This window comes from Neurospora tetrasperma (genome assembly GCF_000213175.1).
Source record: "Neurospora tetrasperma FGSC 2508 unplaced genomic scaffold NEUTE1scaffold_3, whole genome shotgun sequence".
Classification (NCBI taxonomy): Eukaryota; Fungi; Ascomycota; class Sordariomycetes; order Sordariales; family Sordariaceae; genus Neurospora; species Neurospora tetrasperma.
This window is the reverse complement of record NW_009799101.1, coordinates 496,029-515,656: the sequence shown is the minus strand read 5'-3', so window position 1 is coordinate 515,656 and position 19,628 is coordinate 496,029. Positions and strand designations below refer to the sequence as shown.

The window sequence follows — 19,628 nt, the reverse complement described above, 5'->3', positions numbered from 1 at the left end:
AGAGAATCTCACTAGCAGCGTCGCAATGCGACTCGTAATCTGGATGCAACGGAGGGCTGTTGGATGTAGGTACCGCCACTGGTAGTGTAGACGTAGGTATGTAAGCTCAGGATTGGCACTGCAAGGAACAACCCCAATGGGCCAGGGCTGAAGATGGAAGAACCAAAGAGTGAACAAGTTAATGATGAGATTATGGCAACCTCAGCCAGAAGAAGAAGAAGAAAAAGAAACACAAAACGAAGAAAAAAGTTGAAGCAGGTCGTGATGTTGACAACGACAAGATTTGGTCCCTCCCTCTCGAGGAAAGAAAAGTCAAGATGCATCAATGATGACGCCGCGGCGGGCAGAGTGGAGGGCACGCGCCGACTCCAAGGCTGACACAATCCCGTTCGGGAGGGCTGCATACAGTGGCTTCAGTGGACGGTTCCCCCTGTGGAAGCTGGAAGGAACCTGGAATGAACCACCCAGGATCGGGACTTGACCGGGGGTAGCTTGCGGGATTGACACATGTCACTGGCCAATGGCTGTTCTTCCGACTGCCAGGTACGAGACAGCAAGTCTTCGAGATCCGTCGTTTGGACCATGTCACCACGCAGCCAAGTGGTATTTACTTTATAAAGTCGATTTTCGGACTACGATGGATCGCAAAAGCAGGAAGACGTCAACCAAGAGAGTTTCATGATTCACCTGCGTTGTCAGCAAGTGGAGTGTGGCCGCATGTGGGAATCCACTCCGTAGGTGAGACCTGTATGATGTACAAGGACCCAAATATAACTGATCCGAGGGGCAAGACGCTGGACTGACAATACGCGGATGATAATAATACAACACAAAGTACAGAGCCATGAACGGGCCCAGTACCTATCATACAACAAGGAGGAAGAGCGCAACAACGAGTTTTGGAAGGACCGCCATCCCAGGCAATGTTCGTGTTCATTAGAAGAGCTTCTCCGACGCCACATCCCCAGTCTTGCTGGCCTTGACCTTGTCGGCCCTGACCACCTTGACCTTCTCGCCGCCCGTCGGTACCTTGAAGTACAAACTGGGCGACTCGCCAGGCGCAAGCTGGTGGCTGAGGTAGCCCCTATGCGCCGGGTCTCTGTAGTACTCGATATCCCAACGGCTGGTCGGGTCCGGCAAGCGGTAGTACTTCTTCTTGAGCGATCGCGCCTGCGCCAGGATCTCCTCCACGTGCTCCTTGCCCACCGGCAGCGGCTTGTCGGTATGAAGAGACTTGCCCTCTACCAGACGCTTGAGCGATTCCTTGGTGTAGAATCGGGTGGCGATCTTGCCGCCGGCAGCCTCGATGGCCTCGATGGCAGAGGCGGACGCGCGCGACACGGTGATGGTGACGGGGATCTTGAAGCTCTCCTTGCCGCGGCCGAGAAGCTTGATGCCGTCCTTGATGCTGCTGCCAATGATGCCGGACTTGATGATCTCCTTGGGGGTAATAGGCTTCGTGGGGTCGATACGGCCGGCTTCGATCCATTCCTGAAGCTTTTCGAGGTTAAGCTCGGACATGTCGGCAGCGAACCTATGATAGACACAAATGTTTAGTCTCTTGCAAGTATCTGGTAGGTATAACTCGTATCGGACAGCATATTGGAGAGTTGTTGGACATGGCGCATAGCAAGAGAGGTAGGGAAGTCGGGGCGGCGTACTGGTTGACAAAACCCTTGCGGCCGTGAGAGACGATCAAGGGCGTCTGACCACCCTGGAACCATGGCTTGACATGACCGTGGGCCTTCTGACCCTTGGTACCGCGACCGGCAGTCTTGCCATAGCCGGACGAGGGACCGCGACCCTTGCGAATGCGCTTGTGGTAGGCGCCCCGGTTGTCGGACAGGCTGGCGAGGATGGATGCGCTCCTGGTCTGGACGGAGAGGGCAGCAAAGAGCGAAATGAGGGACGACGTCGGCGACGAGGCTGGGACCGAAGGGCGGGCTGTGAGGGAGGCCTGGCAGCATCGCGCCGCCTGGGCGAGCGGTAACCTGGGAGGCATGTCGGAGGCGGAGGACACGGGAGTGGGTTGGCTCTGGGTCGGGCAGTCTTCCGGATTCCGTTCCTCACGGCAACGGCACTTTCCTTCCCCAAAAACAAAAGTTCAGGACCCGCGCCCAGCCAAATTCCGACCGCCTGCGTCGCGGGGGTGGACCGTGCGCCCTCTTTGGTCCCGGCTCGTCGGAGACAAAATAAGTGAGACCAGCCAACGGGCTAGGTAAACCAGTCCACTACCGCTCGTCAAGATGAAAGAAAAGGCTGTTGTAAGATTGTGAAAGGGATTATGATACTTCGGAACGATAGCGGCTAGAGTCCTATTTGTGTATTTTCATTCACAAATTACTTAGAACTTAAGACCAGAGGTGTTACAGAGACGCTTGGATACGTAGTGGGAGTATACCCAAGGTAGAATGTCAAAGATCTCACCTATTTTGTCCACGACGAGCCCGGTCAATTGCCCGATGGGCGGCTGAGTCAGCAACCTGGTCCACATCCGACGTCCTTCGCCAAGGGACCGTGATGCTCCAAAATATCCATGTTCGATATCACTTACACGGGATATGCAAGAACATGTCAAAGGTTCAGTGCGGTGAAGGTCCCTAAGAGTGAGTGTATTGCTACTCAACAGGCTGAAGAACTCCTGATGTGAGTTTGGGGAATTTTTCCACCCAGTCGGAATGATCACTATTTGAGTGTCTCGTGGCCATTGGAGGTGCGTTGAGAAAATATTGTGCAAGTACAACTTTGGGATGCTCGAAGTATTGCCTTTGAGAGCAACGCGAAACAGGCAGCCAAGAGCAGTTGATACTAAAAACCTATGATGGATGGGTCTCAACTGCGACCTACGCTAGAACTACACAGAAGTCTTGAAGTAGGGCGTGTAGAAGGGGGTTCTGTGTCAGCCCTGAGCCAATCGAGCTGGTGGGGTTCGGGAGTGTTGAGAATGGTATGAGTGACAAAGACGCTGGAATTGCCTGAATGTTACTTTGATTTACTGAAGGTGGTTGTATGGCTGATGCAAAAAATGTAACCGTTAACCCTTCTTCGCTGTCAGACACTAACGTTTACTGCAGAACAGAGCAAGGGACAGCGTGCAGTCATTTCGCAGGATAAACATAACCGATTGTGATGGAACTTTCCAAGTCAAGCACAGAGCGGGAAGCGCCGCTCCGGAATGGTTTTTCACTCAAGTCTGTCTTAATTCCAAGCATGGAATGTCAGTCCCAAGCCCGAACCACGCGCCAGGTACCTGCCACCGCTCCTGCCACCGGCAACCGGTCGGCACGCCCTTCACCGAACATCGACTGACAAGATCCCTTCCCGCCCAGGCCACAAACTTACCCTCTGCTGTGGCCTGCAGGTACCATATGAGGTCCCGTAACTGATCCCTCTAGCATAACGGGACTCTGTGATCTTATGGCACAGTGGTTCCCATTGATGAAAATGCGTGGCTTTTTCGTAGGTCTGCAGCTGGGATATTGTCGTTCGTTCTACAAACTTACCTGGGCGACCGAGCTTTTGCTCTTTTTGTTCAATTGGACAGCCTCTCAGGGCCTCAAAAATGTGGTCTTTGCAATTTCTGCATTGCGTTTTGGGGTTGATAAATGGATTCGTTTGCGAGCGGGAAAGATCCAATGGATGTGGTCGGCATGTTTGCGGCAGCGACCTGATCGTATTTGTGTACAAGTGAAGCCCTCACCCCCCATGGACAGCACCTTCCTGTTAGGAAAGCAATTGGGTCAATTCAGTTACGACTTAAACGCCATAATTTTCATTCACGTTACATGTGTTTACGGTTCTTTCTTTGGTCTTGATTCATGTCTTCAAACGTCGTTGTCTCTATGGATTTTCATGATGTCCACATCAATATCTCTCCTGACTGCCTTCGTTCTCAATGCCAACTGTCTACGCAACTCGCCTTCTTTGTACGGCGAATGAGGTGCGACATACTTTCCTTGACATCTCCCAAGTGTCCTCAGCAACTGTCCGAATTTCACGGGATCATAACATCAACTTGTAGGTCGCCATCAATAGATTATGTCGATTTTGAACCTGTGACCCAACTTTCTCTTCCCGCTGCGGCACATAGCATCTTCTTCTTAAGTTGTCTTGCTTGATCTGAACATGAAGCGGCTCAGCTGTGGCAATGTTCCCAACTTCGTGTGAGTTGGGATTTGTATTCTCACCAGGAGTTGCCATGTCGCATGTTCTTGGCACCAGCTCCGTTCGATAGTGGTTTACGAAAAAGAGGTATGTCCTTTCTTTTGTCCCAGCGTGTTGTCCCCTTCCCTCTAGCAGATCCGGTCATTCATCGATGATCTCGAAATGGGGGTTCATGCAGGTGTCTTCTCGTGCTTGCCTGCCAACAGCTGACTTCTTGACGCGCCTTCTTTCCCCGCTACCATATCCTTCCAGGCCACCAACAGACCCCAATCTTGCCCTCAACCCCTCATCACTGGGGTTTGTAGGTGCGCTTTCCCGGACTAACAGTCACCACATTCAGCGGCGGCAACATGGTGCAACGGTTAGGTACCTCTAGGTTTAATGTTCCTTCACTTCCTGTCATTGCGTGAGTTCGTGGGCTCAATTCTCAAAGGTTGCCAATGTCTTTCCGGACTCATCGGTCATTCGAAGAAGCCCAGACACAACACCACCGCAAAGTGGACACACTCAGGGAATATCGCAACCTTATGCTAGTGAGCGGCTCTTTCCTGTCTAATAGATTAAGATGATCATCGATTCCCGCTAGGATCGTCTTTGGGGCGTGCAGCAACTGATTTGTATTCTTGACCTCGATGATTGGGACCGGGCTGCGCCATTGAACGAACCACTCCACTATTTCACGACGGCTCCCGCCTTGGGGTGCCACAACATCCTCACCCCCTTGTGATAAGGAACGCTGAACTGTCAACATCTTTTACAGGAAGTTGCAACTTCCACCCTGCACATACCTACCCCTTGCACTCGGACTTGAGCGTTATGACAATCACCAGATTGGCACGACGACCTCCTTGGAAGTTGTAGCCGGCCTTGTTCGATGTCGCTGTATTCTTTCCGACTTTGCAAGTTATTCTTCATTCTCCTTCGTTGCTAGCTCCCCTCTGTTCCTACTCAATTCAATCTCTCCAGCTCAACACTACTATCCAACAATCCCCCATTTACTGTCATTTCTTTGCCTCTTGGAGTGTTGGACCATCAAAAGCTTAGTAGAACAAGTCCAAGGATAACAGTATCACTTCCGAGGTGTTCTCGAAACACATTCATCGCTACGCTATCTAAATCTCTTCGCTACCTTTTTTCAGACCTCCAGCTCATCATCGTACGATAACATCCAAGAAACAGGCCCAACCTCCTTCAGATATTGTGTTCTATCCTCAACGAACTAGAGTGTCACTTGATTCGTCACAATGCCGGCACAAAGCCTCATACCGGCAGCAAAGAAGCGGTTAATGGAGAAGCGTAAGACCGATTTTCTGGTACATGTTGAAATCATCAGATACATGCTCTCCAGCCTCCAGGATTACTTCGGCTCAAAAAATTGGACTCCAAAGCTTTGTCTGAGGTGGTGTCGTCAACACCTCAAGACTGTAACCGAATTCAATCTCCTATTTTGTGACGGGTACCGATGGCAATGGCGATGCCTTGAGGTATTTATCACTTCCGACCTGTAAGTGATTCCAAATAGTAAAACACATTAATTTGCCAGGCCCGTGCTGATGGTCAAACAGGGTTTCTCGTATCCTTGAGCTGGAACCGAGCAACATCGACACATATGATGCCGCATCGTCTTTCCGTCTCCCGAGCCAAGAAGATGAGGAAAGGCCGAGTCGCCAATTTATATTACAAGAATTTCGAAACATACTTGCCGCTGACGATGCCGATGGCGAGGGAGCTTCGATGTACCCTACGTCGCTTATCCGGACCAAAACCCTTGCCTATTACCTGTCGCTGAGCCCTGGAGACCCTGGCTACGAACTCGGTAATGCAAAGTCTCGACTTGATATCTCGTACGCTCTTACGGAAGCCCTCAGCTTATTTTATAAAACAAGCATGATGCCAAGGCCGTGGACAGAAGACACCATTGAATTCATGGTCTGCAAGGAACATGAAAACGGCCATGAATCTGTATCCATAGTCACCCGCATGCCTATGATATCCGTTCCAGATCCCACGGAAGACGACATATCAATCCTGACTTCTCTTTTGAGGGCGCAGTCTTTGGAGGGCCCAAAAGTTCCCGATATCCCAGCGCCTAAATTTCCGGAGATCAAAGCGCTCGGGGTATTGCTCCTGCAGATTTGGTTAAACATGCCCATGGCGGAGTTAAGCAGCCAACATCCCGAATTCTTTCAGAATGGCACGGTGACTAGAATCGGAGAAACAGCTCTCTGTCACTCCCTAGATACCGGCATTCTCGAACACCTCTCTGGAGAACTGCAGCCCATATGCAAAGTCGTGGAAAGATGCTTCAACGATGAGGTATTTGAGGGGCGCGAGGGCATAGAAATTGATATAGAAATTTACAACCAGTTGCTTGTACCATTGGAACATTTGAAAGAAGCTTGGGAGGCCAGAGAAAGAGAAGCCGAGAAAAGCGACGAAAGAACAGACGAAAAAAGCGATGAGGAAAGCGGCTTCGAAGAAATTGAGTGGAATGGGGGAGAAAGAGTACATCCAACAGCTTCCACAGAACTTGGGAGACATTATCATTGGAATGGGGGAAAAAGAGTACATCCAAAAGCTTCCGCAGAACTTGGGAGACATTATCATTCAACTCCATTCTTCAGGCTTCCGTACGACAGGCGGCGTAGGCCTAAAAACTGAGGTCCTGGGGCAGTATCAGAGAACTCTCTACTACGGCATTCTAGTCGGGCGCTTGAGCGCTACATCGAATGTAACTTGGCGAAACAGAAGAACAAAAGAGAGCCAGCATTCATAGACTTTTGACGACAACACAAATGCGCTGTGCTTATACATCTAGGGGCTTGGCTGATCATCAGTCTTGATGGTGTCGTTCGTAGAAAAACATCATACGAGATTTTATGCGACACTACGTACCGCTAATTTTTTTGCCCACAGTGCAGACCTCAACATCGGTCAACCTCAGAACTCGGTCTCGTTTTCGTGATAACCAGTCTGTATGCCGTCCATCATGCCCAACTCAGACCATGACAACCTAGGCCTAATGAGAGTGGCCCCAAAATTCATGTCTGGTGAAGCACGCAGTCAGCCTAATACTAGGCAACAGGTCTCAACTGCGCTTTGGAACGATGGGAAGACTAAGATGTGGGAGACGGGGAGGTGAAGTGAAGAGGAACGGAATAGAGGTGGGTGGTGGATGTAACGCTGGTACCGAGAGTCTGGATACCCCAATCGCGATGTTTCCTTTGGCGGCTAGTATCCTTGAACTTCAACACCATTGGCTTTGGGATCTCCGCTATAAGCGCGCCTATTTTGGGAGGCCGTTGAGACCCAAATCGCCACCGGGGTGAGTTTCAGGATGATGACGATCATGTTCATGATGTTTAGAGGTAGTCTTTATGCTTAAATATGCGATGTCCATGCCATAGCTCATCGCAAGTGCTGTGTTCACCATCCCTTATCGCTTTCCATTAGATCAGCTTCACACCTCATCATTGTATCTGGTTCTTTTGATAATTACATATAATACCCAACATCTTCAGTTTTCACCATGGATAAATGCTGGTTCACCCTCAACAACGCACACTTCCCACCGCCTTCCCTCGACAGCATGCGTTCCGGCCACCCCATCTCCCCCGCCTCCCTAGGCCATCTCATCCCCTCCCTCAACCATCTCGACTAAATCATCAACGCTGATGCCATCGAGCCCTTCCCACCCACCATGGACATCCACGGTCCCACCATAATAGAAGACTTCAAGTGGGACCACTCCCACGAGTACTCGCTCTCGCTAAGAGGCAAAGTCCCCATCCCCCTCGCCGCGGCTGGTGTCCCCTTTGTGGACCTGGGCGTCGGTTTGGGAGGGGCCTTCAGCAAGAGCGTAGCCAATTACTGGGAATTCGACCGGCTGGAGAGGTACATTATGCAGCCGACGAGGAGTTATGTGCAGAAATGTATTGAGCGGGAAGAGGTGAAGCGGTGGATTGCAAAGAACAAGAGCATGATGATGATGGGCAGGTGGGAGGTGTACATGATTACAGGCATCATTGTGGCGAGGGGAGGGGGCAGGAAGACGAAGGAGAAGAAGACGGGGAAGGAGTTTTCGGTGGAGGTTACAGTGTAAGTTCCATCCCTTTCGCTGAACCGCAGCCAGCACCCGGAAAGTCCCGAGAGTTCGTCGCGAGTCCTGTCGTCGGGTTAGTCCCGTCGGATTCTCTGTATCTAGATGATGATGAGTGCGTTGTCGGGTTTGGGAAGGGGCGGCGGGAAGCACATCGATTGCGTGCATTGAATGTGATGCGCTAATGGGGACATTTTTTCTGATAATAGGGAAGTGCCGCTTATCGTTGAGGCTGGGCCGGGGGTCAAGAGGAACATGACGAGGCAGACGACGTGGGGAACGAGTCAGACGGATGACTTTGTTTGGGCAGTGAGGTTGGCTAAAATCACTAAGAGCGGGTTGCACTCGGACTGGAAGATGGAGACGGTGTTTGGAAAGACATCGTTTCGCGGGCAAAAGGCCATTTTCTGAAGGAAGGGAGAAAGTGCGGTCTCTTGGATTCGCTGTATGAATGAACGTGTAATTGTACTTACCTCAGGGTAATACCTCCAGGCAAACAGGAGATGGAAGTTGATGGCAATTATGGACTGAGGTGTTGGGCCTCATGAGACTGGGTTTCGGACTAATTTTGCAGAGCCTGGTTTGCGAGTTGTGAATTTAGCAAATGGCAATGGCATGGATGTGACTTGGGTGCTATCCGATTTGGGTTCTGGGAGAGGTTCGAGTAGTCTCCATGTAATACCGAGTCTTCTTAAACGAGCATGCCAGAATCAGCCACATCCCGAAACCCAGGTCGGTGTGCGAGATGGGGATCTAGCATACGCTGTGTGTAACGGACGAGCAGTTGCAATAAGTACCTCTAGCCTACTCCATGCAAGGGACGGGAGGATTGCTGCCAGCTATCGGTCCATGTGTCATATTCTCAGTCAAAACACCCTCTCTGATTCCCGTCGACCCTCTAGTATAAATGCTCCGTCACTTGCTTCAAAAGTTGGCCGAAAGTTGTATACCTCCTCATTCTCCACTGGACCTTCTTCACAACATTCTACAATGGCCTGAATTTTGGTGACTTCTTGAATACTACAAAGTGCGTCAAGGAGGGTGACCTCAGACACCAATAACGTATTCTTGTCGCACATTTGAAGCTCCAGCCTTTCAGTCATTTCTTCCTGTTGTTTTTTTCTCCTCACCAAAACAAGCAATCTCATATTGGCATTCTCAACCAAACATTCAGCATGATCCCAGAACCTAAAGGTCTACGGTGTTACGCAACCCTCGGCGTCAGTCCGCACGCAGACTCAAATGCCCTTAGGTCGGCTTTTCGGCGTCTTGCGTTCCAAAAACACCCCGACAGAAACAACAACGTCGTGGAAGCAACCGAGGAGTTTCAGCATGTAAGTGTCTCCCCAGATCGTTTTTTCTTGGTCGCCGTTCCTGATCCATATTACGAGCAGCTCAAAGAAATTTGGGACTACCTAAGCAATGACGCCTGCCGAAAGCAATATGACCAAATAGTCGGGGCCGCCTACACTCGGATCACTCTAGAACTGGATCAATCCTACCGGAAACTGCACGAAGTGAGGCGGAAGATCTGCCAGTCACAGACACACCACACGGATCCGGTGACAGATGTTGGCGGGCACCACCAAGAGGCAACATCTGACATGAACAAGGAGTCGCAACTTTTGGAGCAGATCAAGGTAAAATTGCAAGACCTGGCCGACTTGAATGGCGAAATCAGACAAGTCCCCGACTTTACGCGGTATACTGATGTCGGTGTTCCGGGGGCCGTTGACTTTTGGCGCTCTTATGCTACAGTTCTGGAGCAACAGGTTGAACCTCTGCAGCAGCATGTCACCAGTCAACAAGAGGTCCTTGACTTGGTAGAGACAGAAATGGACCGACTGAGGGCAGAGAACCAAACGCAAAGCCACGAGATTGCGAAACTTGGCCGAGAAAATGATTGTCAGAAAGAGCTTGTACGGGAAAAGACTGTTGAAGTGAACGCACTCAAGGAGCAGATTTGTATGATGGACGTTGAGGACAGTAAGCGGAGAGAGCGCTCGAACAAAGTTCGTGAAGGGAAAGACCAGCTGCGAGTGTTAAACAAGCTTCGCAAGGAAATCAAGGCGTTAAAGAGGAGCGGCACCGGAAGCAGGCAGCGTTCAGCATGTTGGAGGAAGAGAAGAAAGGACTGGGAACGGAGAAAGGATGGGAAACGGAGAAGAACACCTTGAGGAACGTCCAGAAAGCGGGCCTGTGAGGAGCAGCAACAGCCCCAAAGATAAATCGACGATGCCGCTGGGAATAAAGATCACAGACTTAAGGCCGAGAACCGCAGGCGGGAGCTTGAGGGCCGGGAGCTGAAGAACGGCACAAGGACACTGGAGGAGCTGAAGCGGGAATCGGAAAAGAAAACTGACGAGGCCTTGGAGAAAGCGACAGCCACCAGCAACACGAGAAATGGGAGTTGCTTAACGAGAAGCAACACAAAGAGATCAGAAGCTGGTAAAAGATTGAGGTCGCCCGAGGCAGCAGAGGAAAGCACTACATCGGTAAGAGGGAGTAGTTCGACAAAGCGCCCTAGATCCGGTAAACGGTCTGACTCGGACGACATGTTCATACCGTCGTTGAACATGTCCAGTCGCGCATCACCCAGTGGGGGTCTGGACTCGGTGAATGATGGCAGTGTGGCTGCCGAGGGGATTGCAACCGTTTGGAAGGAAACAAGCTGAAAATCCAGATAGAATCAGTGGTAGGAGACATACGAAGAGCAGCGGATGACGATGTTGCGGAGATCGATGGTTAACGTCAGGCGAGAGGATAGATACGGTAGATACGACAGATTGTGATGATGAATACAACCTTGGAGGTAAACGTTACTCTAGCTTCCTAGGTATAATTCGATGACATTATGACAGGAATTCACTAGATTGAACCTTTGCATTTTGTCTTTTCCGCTTGCCTCTGTCCCATTGAACATTCTCTAATGCATATGGCAGACTGATGCGAAATTGGCGTCTTTAAATAAGTTGTCAGTTATTGCTTTGCTTCTTGAAAACAACGATGATAATGCAAGTCCGGCTTGAGTTGCAACGGAAGGTGGCATCAATTCGCGTAGTTACTGGCCGGGTGAACACGGCGATGGGGAAGAGCTGTTCAAGGATGAATCTTTCCTCGTAGCTGGCGCCTGGCCTGGCCAGCTGTCGCCTTTTAATCTTTTCTGTTTCCCTACTACCTCGACTGGAAACAACGATGACGGCAGAGCCTTCCTCATAATTTTTGGAAGGCACGGCGCGTGAATGATGTTGGTTAAATGAACCCATCATTGAGACTGTTCCCCGAAGCTTTCGTTTCCTCTCTTCAACAACTTTTATCATCCTCCCAGTCCTCAGACTTAGCCAAGCCCCAAACCTCCTTTGGACCCTCCGAGCGACAAACTTACTTTCCATTCGCTGACGGTCTGTCAGCGTTCTTTGGATATCTCAGCTTTCTTTACACCGTGGGTCGGCGAGCGACACCAGCGGATTCTGCGAAACGACGATTCGTTTCTCAGCGGAAAGCGTTTGTTCACCGACGTACGTACCCAGATATCCGCCGACAATCCCCCGGACACCGTGACATCAAGTCCCCACGAACAGATCTAGCCTGATCTACGTCCTTACAGCTTCTAAAAAACAACACACACGGCAGTCTTGCTTCCAGAGCTAAGTAAGTGGCTTTCCTGGAACAACCTGTGCTTGGTTGACTGACACTGCAGAAGCACGCAGATCTCTGTCCCAGCTATTCCGGTCCGGTGTACTGTGAAATCCGTAGCCAACATGGCACCACCCAAGATCACGGTATTCGACTATTACGCAACGCTTGGGGTCAGCCCGTATGCGGACAAGAAGGCCATCCAGAAAGCCTACCATCAACTCGCTCGGGAGATGCACCCTGACAGAAATGGCAACAGCGCAGAAGCAACCGCCAATTTCCAGAAGGTTTGACGCGGTAGCTTTTGTCAAATTGTACACGAAGCCATGGCTAACAAATGTTACATGACAGCTTGTGAACGCATACGAAGTCTTGACCGATGCCTCCCGTCGCACGGAGTACGATTTCACCGCCGAACAGGAATACATCCGAATGCAGGAGCAGTCTATTGCGCTACAAAAAACCCTGAGAGACAGGTCTCAAGGTACGGCAGCGGCAGACGCAGAGTTGGTGTCCAACCACCAGAATATGACTAGGCTCGCTGTGAAGATGTGTGTTTTAACAGTGGAGCTCAAAACCATTCCGGATGGGCATTGGGAGAAGCGCGAGCAACAACACCAGGCAGAGGTTGCGGAACTGCGCAAATCCATTGCATTCTACGAGGAATCTCTGAAGATTAGGTTTCAGCACATGCAGAAACTGTCGACTGAGCTTGCGCAGGAGAGAAAGAAGGCGCATGATGCGGAGACGCGCTACGCGAGCTTGGTCGAGGCTTTTCGCAACCAGCTCACGACCTACATCAATTTTGATCGGTTACGAAAGTTGCTCGGCATCCTGGATGATGAGCTCCAACCGATTCGCCAACTTGCCTTTTGGTGTTTGGGCGCTACCGATGAATCTACCAAGGTAAAGTTGCCCACGCCAAGTGCACCTCTAGGAAAGTGACTTAGGACGGTTAAGACACGGCTCTTATGGTGACTGTGAGGCTAACAGTTGTGAAGTCTGCCGAAGGAAGCGAAACCGGGCCGACCACTTCTGAGGGTAACGGTGGTGAATCAACAAAGGAAACGAAGCAGGACACACCGATGGTCTGAGCAGCTTGACAAAGCGGTGGCCGCTCTTTTTGAGTTGTGCAGCTTGACCATGAGATGACGATGAGCCATGATTTTTGAGGTACCAGGCGAAATACGGATCTCGTTCAGGGGCAAAGTAAACAAAGTTGAGTGAAACATGGCGTGTGGTTAGCAGGGAGAAACAACCTTTTTCTTGGTATCTTGGTGTTTATCTATTTTGAGTACCTTTAGATAGAGGTATGTAGCGGAACAGCCGACCAGCGGTTCATCGACCAGTTTTTTGCCGTTCATGAAGAGTGATGACCGGTGTGAATGATTCAAGAAGGCAAATCGCTGCTTGTTGAACCCGGATCGATCACTCCCTTTGTGAGTAGAGGGCAAATTCGTGACATGACTTTGAGACATGTCGTGGAAGAAGCATCGGAAGACGGCGACGGGAACCTTATCTAAGATGTAAGACTGGGTGCGGATGCTGGGATGTCCTCCGCCATTGCGTCGGAGATATTTTCCCCAGCTTGCGAGCAAGGGAACAAAGGAAGCAAAGGGAAAGTGCAGGATCTTCCAAACTGCGAGAGGCGAAATAGTCCGAGTCATGTAATACTTTCTCTCTCGTGCGTAAGAAGAAGCCGAGGAAGGGGAATAAGAAAAGAAGAAAAGAAGAACAGACGATTGGTGCTAGGAAAGGTTGGGAAAAACGCCCGGTGCGTGAAACTTGGCTAATCATTTTGCTGTCTTGTGTGTTGGTGTTGAGGATGCAAGGTGTTGAGCAGTTGAGGCGACGATGAGGCGCTGTGATTCTGTGAGTGAGCGGCGGTGTCGTGATGCGGATGCGGATGCGGTACGACCTGACGCTGGAATGCACGCTGTACATAGGAGGGTCAGGTAGCTCTGGTGGAGTGGCGGGAGTCGGGTATATGGTTGATAAATCTGCATGGTAGTGTCTGTGCACTTTCGATTGACCAACGCAGACAAGTGTCAAGAGGTGCTACCTACCAATGCAGTAGTATTTACATGTCTGATACCCGAGAAGACACAAACGATCAACGGGTACGTAATCTTGGAGCTTGGGTACACTACAACTAAATTGAACTCTGCAGACGTCGAAGGGAAGGGAACCAGCAGGTAATCACATGCGCGTCACGATAATCAATCAAGCCACCATCTCATCTCATCTCAGTCCGTTGTTGCTTTGCTTTGTACGAGATGGAAGAGCTTCAATTAAGAGAGGAAGATCTTTCATTGGAGAGAGGAAGATCTAAAAAGAAGAAATTGGGAAGAATTACGGTAGTGAATACCAGTTCACCGGGTGTTAAACCTCAACCACCTACCTAGCTATTCCTGACTAGGGAGCCAGGTATCGCAAGATGATACCCTTGAGAGACTCTAGTGAACTCTGATACAGTGGGCTCTACACTAGTGAAAGCCGGAATGCGACAGTGATTCCGCAACGGTGATGAATCCTATATCACATGAAAATCACACTTCCCTTGACTAACATGTCCTTCTGGATCTTGAACTACCTTGGTACCTACTAATACATAAACGAAAACTAGAGGGAGATTCGAGACCTTCCCAAGTTGCGGCTCGTTCGCGGTTCGGCGGCTCAAACCCTTGCCGCCTACCATACCAATGTGATCAACGATATCACTTGCTAGCGCGCTTCTTTCCCTACCTGAGATACCTACCGAAATGACTGTTAGTGGGTTCTGGTAGTCTGATTGCAACTCATTGAAAATTCAGTGTGCATTTGGGACTGTTTGAGCCGATATATTCAACCAAGGACTTCCCACTGTGTTTTTGGTGGTCAAGGAATTGGTTGCTCACCAGAATCACCAGGCCGGATCGAATCGCGGTGAGTCTGCAAGTGATTGACTACCTACCTAGGAAATTCACGGTTCAGCTACAGCATATTCCTGTCACCAACCGATACCACAGTCAAGTCTGGTCAGTCGTCATCCGATAAAGTGATATGAGATGAACGCAACGCTGCGGCGAGTGCTTTACGCTGCTTTCTGTGACCCTAGATAGTCTAGAGGTACCCTAGTGCCTAGGTCCAGGTCCCAGGTCCCAGTTCCCAAAACTGTCCCCAAGCTGGATGAAAGTAACAACCGAACCACACCAAGATGCGATTGTCGGATTTTTTTTTTCGATTTTCCATGCTGTGCCATGCAATAAGATGCGTCTTGCCGGTGACCAAGGACATGGACATGGGAATGGCGGTGCAAGATCGGTTCGGTTCTGCTGTGATCAATCACTCTCAGGTTGCTGAACCGGGAACAAACCCAACAAAGATCATAGATCATGCCTCTTCCCGTTCATGCATTCGTTCCATTTGCCTGCCTCTTCCAATTGCCTGGCTGCATAGATTGAGTTTGTGGATTCAATGTGATTACGAGATCCAGCTGCTACGACCCAAGCAGCAAGGCTCCCGGGGTAGCTTCCGAGTAGGCGAGGGCAGGATCTTGCAGAGTCATACCATACTCGGCGACTGCCCGGGGAACGGACGGGGGGGGGGGGGGTAATAGACCGGGGGTTAGGTACTCCTCCCTTCTTCGGGGATGGATAGAGGTGAAAACTGAATGAACAGAAACCATTCTCAGCCGCACCGTCGTCTACACTACAGATTTTGCTTCAACCCCTGTTTCTTTCTCACGGATGAGATCCAGTGGGCTGATGGCTGGAGGGAGGCGCTTAGCACTGCAAACCACTGCACAGCATCACTTGCATTTGCATTTGCACTTGCGTTCCGGGTTGCAGTCTTGCAGCGCTCACGGTGTGGAAAGTACCTAAGTGACCTTGCTACACACCGTGGGGCCGGCAAGCTACATGCTAGATGAGCGAACCAACCTGAAGCTGGATGATCGCCGTTCGCAGATATATCGAAGATTGAGGGCTTCCGTGTTCCATCGTTCATAGGTAGGCGAAGAGGTGGCTATCGTGACTTGTGATGTGACATGGTGCCATCATCCGCCGCCCCCGGTGCCTACGTTCGGGCCGTGGGGATGAACGGCTCCTGATTCATATCATGGATTGAGAAAGCAAGACCCCCAAGAGCACAAGCTGATTAAGACTCGAGATGCAGGTTACGGAACGTGGCGCAACGAGGCATTGGATGTGCGTGTGCCTTTGTTGGGGTCGGTAAGTCACAAGTCTGGGTCAGATCCAGACGGTCGGGACCAACACGGTGAGCGGATAGGATGTAGTGGAAGGATGTGGTCGTTTTCGTACTAGCGGTTTGACCGTCTGATATCTGATATGGTATGTTAGTTTCAGTAATGTTGATAGAGAATTGGACTAGACTGGATCTTGGCCGTCAAGGTTCTAGGTTGTAGAGAGAGACACTACAGTATGGCACACCAGTCGCCAGGAGGGTTCTCATCGAGTAAGTGGGAATTTCTTCCCAGGCAGATGTGGCTACCTATCTTGTCGAGAAAGGACGATGGAGATAGATGTATTAGCTGGGACATAAAGAGACATGGCCCCTTGCCTCGATGATTGTCTGCCCCAGATCCTCCAAGACAAAGAATATCTCGCCGCAGATCACAACATTCTACCTTGTTCTTTCCTATAGATATCCTGGTTGATACCTGCATCTCTTTCCTAGATTCAAGCCGGCAGCTACCCTCGACGTCTTCATGAGAGTTGCTGTCATCGGAGGCGGTCCTTCCGGACTTGTCACTCTCAAGTACCTCCTTACCGCGCACCAGTTTCTCGGAGTTGAACCCATCGAGGCTCACCTTTTCGAGAGTGACGATGCCGTGGGAGGAACATTTTATGCCAGGACCTATGAAGATGCCGAGGTATTTGCGACCCTTCCCCAGATGTTGCCTCCAGACACTGACCGTCCTTTCCTCAGCTGGTCTCATCAACTCAACTCACCACCTTTTCCGACTTTAGAGCCTCAAAAACCGATGGAGACTTTATGTCCGCCAAGCGATATGTGCAATATCTCAACGACTATTGCACGCATTTTAACCTGTGGCCCAACATCCACCTCAACACGCGAGTCGATTCAGTGACAAGGATGCTCAAGGGGAAACATGTCGTCACTTACACCGCCAAAATAACTGGAGAGACCTCGGAATGGGAATGCGATGCCATAGCCGTCTGCTCCGGTCTTCATGTTACTCCCCATATCCCCGACATCCCGGGTATCGAACACGTCCCCGTCAAGATGCACTCATCCCAGTTCAAGGAGAAGAAACAGTTCGGCGTCGACAAGACGGTCATGATTCTCGGTAGCGGAGAAACAGGTTCGGATCTTTCCTGGATGGCAGTGATTTCGCAGACCAAGCGAGTCGTCATGTGCCATCGAAGTGGCTTTCATTTTGCCCCAAAGGTAGATTTTCCTGGGCCACAAGGGCTGTTGTTCAGCGCCATTTGCATACCCTCAAACAAAGAAGTCTGGATGAGCTGTGCTGACAAAGGAAAAAAAAACAAAACACACAGAGAAACCTCAGTCCTATCCTGTTTCCCATTTTGGGCTGCAAATCCAGTGGTGAGCTGACAGTCCCCTTGGACAATGCACGTGCAAGCCTGTTTGACACAGCTTACGTCCATCCCTTGCTTCGGAACCACACGGCGCTCTGGACGTTCTACAACATTTACGTACGGACGTTTCTGTGGCTGAACACGGGCACCCCCGAAGGATTAGATCAAGTTGTTGGAGAACCTGATCCGCAAAAGAATCATGTCAGCCGAAGTATGTCCTCCTTCTTACAACCCCCCTCGGCCACCAAGATTATACTAACTGACATATAGTCTTCTTCAACAAATCCTCCAACGCCGCGCCCTACATCTCGTACCCTTACAAACACCTACAACCCTCCCCCACCCCTCCCACCCTTCTTTCGAGGATCCGCTCCGCCCTCATCGGCTCGACCCTCAAAGACACAGGCGGCCGGTACATCGACCTGGCGCCCTGGCCCCAATCCATTTCTTCGCAGGGCATCGTCACCTTCCAAAACAACCACCGGCCCGAATGGGAGCGCATGCGCCAGCAGACCATCAAGCCCGACCTCGTTATTTTCTGCACGGGATATAACCAGGAATACCCCTTTTTCACGGCCCATAACGCTTCTCTCTGCAGTAAAAGTGGCAAGGCAGCCCGCCGGTACGCAGTCGAGCACACGGAGCGCGATGTCCGCGGTATTTGGAACCGCGACGACCCTTCAGTGGGATTCATTGGATTCCTGCGGCCCAGTCTGGGCGCCATACCGCCCTTAGCAGAGATGCAGGCCCAATTGTGGATTGTGCAATTGGTTGCTCCCCATTGGATTCCGCGGCCGCTGGACCCAAAAGATGAAGACCATTATCGGTTGCGGCACCCGGCTGAGAGCAGGGTCAAGTATGGGGTGGATCATGAGAGTTATGTGTACCAACTTGGATTGGATATGGATTCTGCTATGGGGGTCATGGAGGTGTTGAGGAGAGGACTTTGGGAGAGGGGGGTGGGTGCTTTGTGGGAAAGGGGGGGAGGTGATGTGACGTGGAAAAAGACAAAGGAGAAGAGGAGGATACAAAATGGGTGGAAATTGCCGCTTGTGTGGGGACTGGGAGCGAATTATAATGTCAAGTTTAGGATGAAGGGGCCCTGGAGGTGGGAAGGCGCGGAGGAGGTGATGGAGACGGAGTTATGGAGGATGATTAAGCGACGGAGATGGTTTTGGGAGCATTTCTGTTTGAGTTTGTTGCCCATGATGATCTTTGGGCCGGTGAGTCTGTTGGTGTGGGTTTATGCTAGTGTTGTTGGGGTGTTGGTGGGGGTTGATGATTTGAGAAAGAGACAGCAGGAGAAGAAGAAAGGACTCGGAGTGAAGGGGGAGAGGGGGATGGGATTGGGATCGAAGAAGGAGATGGTTAATGGGGTGGAGGGGAGGTGGATGAGGGAGAAGATGCCGTTGGAGGCGGAGTTGTAACTGAAGGGAAAGAGAAGAAGACGAGGGCTAGGATAGATGGGCAGAATTGGAGTTGGGGGGTGCAGGACTGGATTGGTTTATGAACGAGAACTTGCACATACCAGTACGTGTATTTCTAAACTGCCAGGAATTGTTGATAGACTACTATTGAAGGTCTTGAGATGGTCATGAGGAATATCAGAGCTTTCGGATGACATTTCCATTTACCCGTGTATGATGTGCTCGGTACCAGTAACATCCCAACCACTCCGAGAGGTATACTGGACATCCAGCAAGCCGAATAGCAGATTGACAATCGGTAATCTGGATCTACCAACGTTGTGTCTTGGTTTGTCCTACCATCGGCCGTTCAGCCTAACAGTTTAAGATAGCACGACACCTGCCGGAATGTTGTGATGGACTTCTCAAAAAGCGATGGAATATAATCGACGGGATAGCGGGGCCGATTATAACATCCCATTCGTCCTTGACGCATTGGAGTCATAACGGTCAGACGAACACCCTAGCGTCAGGTTGACATCATTAAGGTGAATTCACCAACCAACTAATGTTGGGGTCAGCAACGAAAACATGGGGAAGTCACGATGCCTTTTTACCTTGTGTTACTATTGGGAACATTCCTGACCAAAGCATCAACCTAACACCACCAACAAGAACCTACCAAATCAGATTTCCCACACCACGAACAGGAGATGCTTTCCCAAGGCCTTCGTCTTTCCGGCAACATCATCAGACGAA

At 50.6% G+C, this 19,628-nt stretch overlaps 6 protein-coding genes across 6 annotated transcripts; 5 read left to right on the top strand and 1 right to left on the bottom strand.

The window, feature by feature from the left end:
* Window positions 1-713: 713 nt before the first annotated feature.
* NEUTE1DRAFT_80830 (uncharacterized protein) lies at window positions 714-2,062 on the bottom strand (the record flags this gene model as incomplete). The annotated part of the gene is made up of 2 exons (XM_009852180.1): window positions 714-1,534; window positions 1,662-2,062. 2 exons carry the CDS (start codon window positions 2,000-2,002, stop codon window positions 937-939), a joined length of 939 nt encoding a protein of 312 aa, XP_009850482.1.
* Window positions 2,063-5,408: 3,346 nt separating this feature from the next.
* Window positions 5,409-6,505, top strand: NEUTE1DRAFT_100278 (uncharacterized protein; the record flags this gene model as incomplete). The annotated part of the gene is made up of 3 exons (XM_009852179.1): window positions 5,409-5,668; window positions 5,730-6,282; window positions 6,404-6,505. The coding sequence occupies 3 exons, from the start codon at window positions 5,409-5,411 to the stop codon at window positions 6,503-6,505; spliced, it is 915 nt and encodes a 304-aa protein (XP_009850481.1).
* Window positions 6,506-7,604: 1,099 nt separating this feature from the next.
* NEUTE1DRAFT_121793 (uncharacterized protein) lies at window positions 7,605-8,937 on the top strand (the record flags this gene model as incomplete). The annotated part of the gene is made up of 3 exons (XM_009852178.1): window positions 7,605-7,757; window positions 7,893-8,262; window positions 8,473-8,937. The coding sequence occupies 3 exons, from the start codon at window positions 7,694-7,696 to the stop codon at window positions 8,672-8,674; spliced, it is 636 nt and encodes a 211-aa protein (XP_009850480.1).
* Window positions 8,938-9,438: 501 nt separating this feature from the next.
* On the top strand, window positions 9,439-11,055 carry NEUTE1DRAFT_100276 (uncharacterized protein; the record flags this gene model as incomplete). The annotated part of the gene is made up of 4 exons (XM_009852177.1): window positions 9,439-9,515; window positions 9,945-10,375; window positions 10,517-10,758; window positions 10,963-11,055. The coding sequence occupies 4 exons, from the start codon at window positions 9,439-9,441 to the stop codon at window positions 11,053-11,055; spliced, it is 843 nt and encodes a 280-aa protein (XP_009850479.1).
* A 969-nt stretch (window positions 11,056-12,024) lies between these two features.
* NEUTE1DRAFT_42723 (uncharacterized protein) lies at window positions 12,025-12,844 on the top strand (the record flags this gene model as incomplete). Its single annotated transcript, XM_009852023.1, has 2 exons — window positions 12,025-12,186; window positions 12,251-12,844. 2 exons carry the CDS (start codon window positions 12,025-12,027, stop codon window positions 12,842-12,844), a joined length of 756 nt encoding a protein of 251 aa, XP_009850325.1.
* A 3,204-nt stretch (window positions 12,845-16,048) lies between these two features.
* NEUTE1DRAFT_129320 (uncharacterized protein) lies at window positions 16,049-18,890 on the top strand (the record flags this gene model as incomplete). Its single annotated transcript, XM_009852176.1, has 6 exons — window positions 16,049-16,110; window positions 16,340-16,354; window positions 16,577-16,772; window positions 16,829-17,311; window positions 17,422-17,674; window positions 17,734-18,890. The coding sequence occupies 6 exons, from the start codon at window positions 16,049-16,051 to the stop codon at window positions 18,888-18,890; spliced, it is 2,166 nt and encodes a 721-aa protein (XP_009850478.1).
* Window positions 18,891-19,628: the final 738 nt, after the last annotated feature.